This window comes from Charadrius vociferus, unplaced genomic scaffold, assembly GCF_000708025.1.
Source record: "Charadrius vociferus isolate BGI_N301 unplaced genomic scaffold, ASM70802v2 scaffold281, whole genome shotgun sequence".
NCBI classification, from domain to species: Eukaryota; Metazoa; Chordata; class Aves; order Charadriiformes; family Charadriidae; genus Charadrius; species Charadrius vociferus.
In genome coordinates, this window is record NW_009646633.1 from 183414 (window position 1) to 187565 (window position 4152).

Genomic DNA, 4152 nt, shown 5'->3' on the forward strand with positions numbered 1-4152 from the left:
TGCTATCCCCCACCAAAACACGGTGGGAAGCAGCAGCGTACACACCGTTTTTCAGTGTTCTGCCCCAAATTGCCCTCTCCCGATGGCTGAAGGCTGCCTGGCTGTGCTCAGCCGGGGGCTGGCCAGCATTTCAAGCTCAGCTCATGGCTCTGCCTGAGCCCTAGCACCAGCTGGGACCTTGGGGACCATCCCTCGCCTCCCCCCGGGGTATCCCACCGCTCTGTGGCTGTTGGCCCCGCAGAGGGTTGACCTTAGGGTACGGATGACCAAGAACCCTCTTGTTGCACATCTCCAAGCAGCCCTTGCTCCAGACCTGCCGGTGAACGCTCGGTGTGGGGGTCCACCTGCCCCAAACCCACCCCCCCCCCTCACAGGCAGGTCACTGCCTCCCTCCTTGGGGCGTCACGGTCCCCTGTCCCCGGGGCACAGGCTGCGGCTCAGCGCTGGCAGAGGCTCTGTCCCCGCCACGCTCCGGTCCCCGCGGGTGCAGCGTGTGCCCCGGCTGCAGGATCCAGCGCTCCACCTGCATTGCCAAACCCCACAGGGGACGACAGATCCTGGAGGCTCCTGCAGCCCTGCCGAAGCCAAAAGCCATCTCGTCTCTGCTCGCCATCTCAACAGGTCCCCGCGGTCCAACGCACGGCACACAGGCTTTTCTGTGTCCCCATCCACGAGTCTCCCCATCTCCAAGTGCCCATAAAGGTCCCGTGAGTCTTTCCCTGGGGGAAACACAGGCTATTATTATTATTTTCTTTTACAATACCTGGCCCAAGCTGGCTGGCCAAGCCCTCCTTGAAAAATATTGTATTTAAGCACATCATTCTGGACACAAAAGGTGGCAAGTGCATCTGGGAAACGAGTCTCCGCATTCATCCTTCTCTGGTTTCTCCCCTTCCTTGCATGCCGTCCCCCCGCGCTCTGCTTTCCCGGCTGTCAGCGGACATAAGCTCATACGGAACGAGGTATTCATGCAAAAGGCCTTTGGAAATATTCATTGCTCATCTCTTAACAAGATTACCCCTGAAATCCTCCATTGCTCTGAGGGAGATTTAAAACCTTTCAGGCTCTCGGTAACCATAGCAGCACAGATGTGTTAAAGCGAAGGGGAGACAACTGATGTGAAAAACCACTGGGGATGTACAGACGGGCTGTGTGCGGCGGCAGCGCCGAGGCAGGGGAGCTGCAACGCGCCTCTTTGTGTAAGGCAGCCGAGGGCGGGCTCCTCGCCCCCGCCGCACCACGCGGGACACCTCTGCTCTTCGCAGAAATGGCTCAAAGCGCAGACGGTGACACTGATGTCACCCGCCGGTGGCTCCCGTGGCACCAAGGTCGCCTTCCCAGCCACGCTTTGGGAAACCCTCCATGGCTGGCGTTGCTGCTCGGCGTGTCCCAGAGTGTCCGTCCGCTGGCGGCTCCTTCCCCGCGGGCTGCTGGCGATAACGGGGGCGGTTTAGAGCCAGGATGGGGCGTTTGGAGCCCGGAGTCCCCATTCCCTCCTGCCAGGGGTTTCTCCTTCACCTCAGGCACCATGCCTGCACCTGTAAGAGAGGCGCTGGGTGTTGTGAGGTTGAGCAGATCCATGTTTTGAGGCCCTTTGGAATGAAATACCGGGAAAGCAAGCAGCAGCGAGGGCATCTCACAGGTCCCCGGCACCTCCCAGAGCTTTGCCATCGCCAGCTTGAATGGAACCACAGGAAACCCCTCTCATCTCCTCTCTTGAAAACCCCTCTGTCATTATGTCTCACATACAAGTCACAAACAAGCATTAACCAAATTGTTTTCTAATTTAAAACAAAAAATGTTCTTTGGCTTTAAACAGCTTCCGAAACTGGGGTGAGACTACTTGTCATGCCCTGCTTCCTCACCGTCTTCGGTTCTTCATTTCCATTGATGTTGATGGCACGCCAGGCACCAAAGTGTTATCGCTGCTTCATTCGTGTGCCTAAACCAGGCACCTGCTGCTCATCCACCCCTTCTCCCGCTTTTTGGCCCGCTGAGGTCCCATGGCCGTGCCATCACACCTTCTGCATCCTCAGCTCCTTCCAACTCCTGCGGCTCAGTCCTTGGCATCACCTTTGGGGCTCTCCTCATGGCACATTAAGCCTCTCCACAAAGAGCTTCACATTGGCGAGTGAAGGTGCGTCACCAGATGGTGTAAAAGCCCACCGGGTGCCATGGTGCGCTGGGTATTTTTGGGCACCAGTCCCATTGCCAGTCCTGTTAGGGACCCGACCTTCCCCTTCTCCCAGGGCAGGCTGAGCCGAGGACAGGGCTCTGCTCACCCCGGCAATCTTTTGGCTCTCTTGATAATAAGATCAGACAGGGAAAGCTCTTAACATGGCTAAAATGTAATGATAACTGGGGAATTAAGAAGCTGGAATGATTCTTGTGAAAAGGGCTTTAGAAATCAACAGGATAAATTCAGCCAGAACTGAACGCTGAAACTGGTACTTTGCTTTGGGAAGAAAACCAACTGCATTAAAACTACAAAAACTAGTCCAGAGCTAGAAAAATCCACACACGCACAAATTTAGGATAAAGACTTACTTTAACTTTTGAGCAAGTTCCCTTTGTATTTGCACTTTGCATAAATCAGCTTCTGAAACAACTCTAGCATGAAATTGGGAAGGTGGCGGCTGAGGACGCACACCCAGACGGGGCAAACCCCACCTCTACGTGCAAACGCACTTCCAGAGGCGATGCCCATCCACGTGGAGATGGGGACGGACACGCATCCCACCTCTCTGCCCGATAAACCAACCAACCCTTCTGGGTCACAGTTTTGCTGAAGCCGGGTGATGGCCAGCCCTCCTCCCCCTGACTGCTCAAGGGGATCGCCACGCATCCTTTTCAGGGAGATTTTATTTTCCCCTCAGGTTAAATATTGTGTAAAATCACAGAATAAGTGACAGCTGAACGTGCAGGTTATGACACACGGGTTTCAGGGAGACCTTATTTTTCCCCTCAGGTCAAATATTTCATAAGCTTACGGAAAAGTTGGGCACATTCGCAGCAACACCGTCTGCAAACAAGTCCCCAACCACAAATCAGTGCAAGAACCGCTGCGGGTGAGCGGCCAGCCCCTGCCATGTCTGGCCATGAGCCACCCAACGGCTGGGGGACCCCCACCGAGCTCCCCTGCTGCCAGAGAGCCCACGGCAAGAACCACACGTTAATCTCCGGGGAGGACAAAAGGGCAGGAGGGCTCGCGCAGCGTGACGGCTGCGATGCTGCCGGCTCCCCGGTGCTACCGGCAGCGGCGAGCGATGCAAGCGCAATGTGCAACGTAGCGCGGTGCTCTCCAGGGCTGGAGTGGCTTTCCAGGACTGAGCTCCGCGGATTGGCCCGGAGTACCCCGCTCTCCTCCCTCCCTGACTCCCCCTCCTTCAGCACCCTCAACCCACGGAGATTGGCCAGCCGGGTGCCACATGGCAGAGAGGAACCAGGATAAAAGATGAGCTGGACTTGGGGACTGTAGCGTCCGCGGCAGAAGAGCAAGGAGAAGTTTGCAGGGAGGTGGCACCAAACTTCCCCGACTGCATTGAGCCGGTGCAAGGGAGGACGGACAGACAGACGGACGGACACCAGGGCTGCGGCCACCCAGGGACACCCGTGAGGTGAGCGCCAGCTGCGGAGCACCCCGACCCCTCTGCGCCCAGCCATGTCCCCAGTGGTGAAGGAGAAGAACCACGTGCGGTTGGTCTTCTTGGGTGCTGCCGGCGTGGGCAAGACAGCCCTCATCCGCCGCTTCCTGATGGACACCTTCGAGCCCAAGCACCGGCGCACGGTGGAGGAGCTGCACAGCAAGGAGTACGAGGTGAGCGGGGCGACAGTCAAGGTAGAAATCCTGGACACCAGTGGCAGCTACTCCTTCCCAGCCATGAGGAAGCTCTCAATCCAAAACAGCGATGCCTTCGCCCTGGTCTACGCCGTAGATGACGCCGAGTCCTTTGAGAGCGTCAAGAGCTTGCGGGAGGAGATCCTGGAGGTGAAGGAAGACAAGTTCCCTCCCATCGTGGTGGTGGGCAACAAGGCGGAGAGCGGCGGCGAGCGGCAGGTGCCGGCGGAGGACGCCCTGTCGCTGGTGGAGCTGGACTGGAACAGCCGCTTTGTGGAGACGTCGGCCAAGGACAACGAGAACGGCCTGGAGGT

The 4152-nt window shown here is 57.6% G+C and overlaps 1 protein-coding gene across 1 annotated transcript in view; it reads left to right on the forward strand.

Annotated features, from left to right (window-relative positions):
- The first annotated feature begins 3561 nt into the window (after window positions 1–3561).
- Window positions 3562–4152, forward strand: part of LOC104289825 (ras-related protein Rap-2a-like) — a 2702-nt gene continuing 2111 nt past the window's right edge. The window contains exon 1 of the mRNA XM_009888841.1: window positions 3562–4150. Within this exon, the coding sequence (XP_009887143.1) occupies window positions 3662–4150 (489 nt within the window). The 5' untranslated portion in view covers window positions 3562–3661. The remainder of the gene's footprint in view (window positions 4151–4152) is intronic.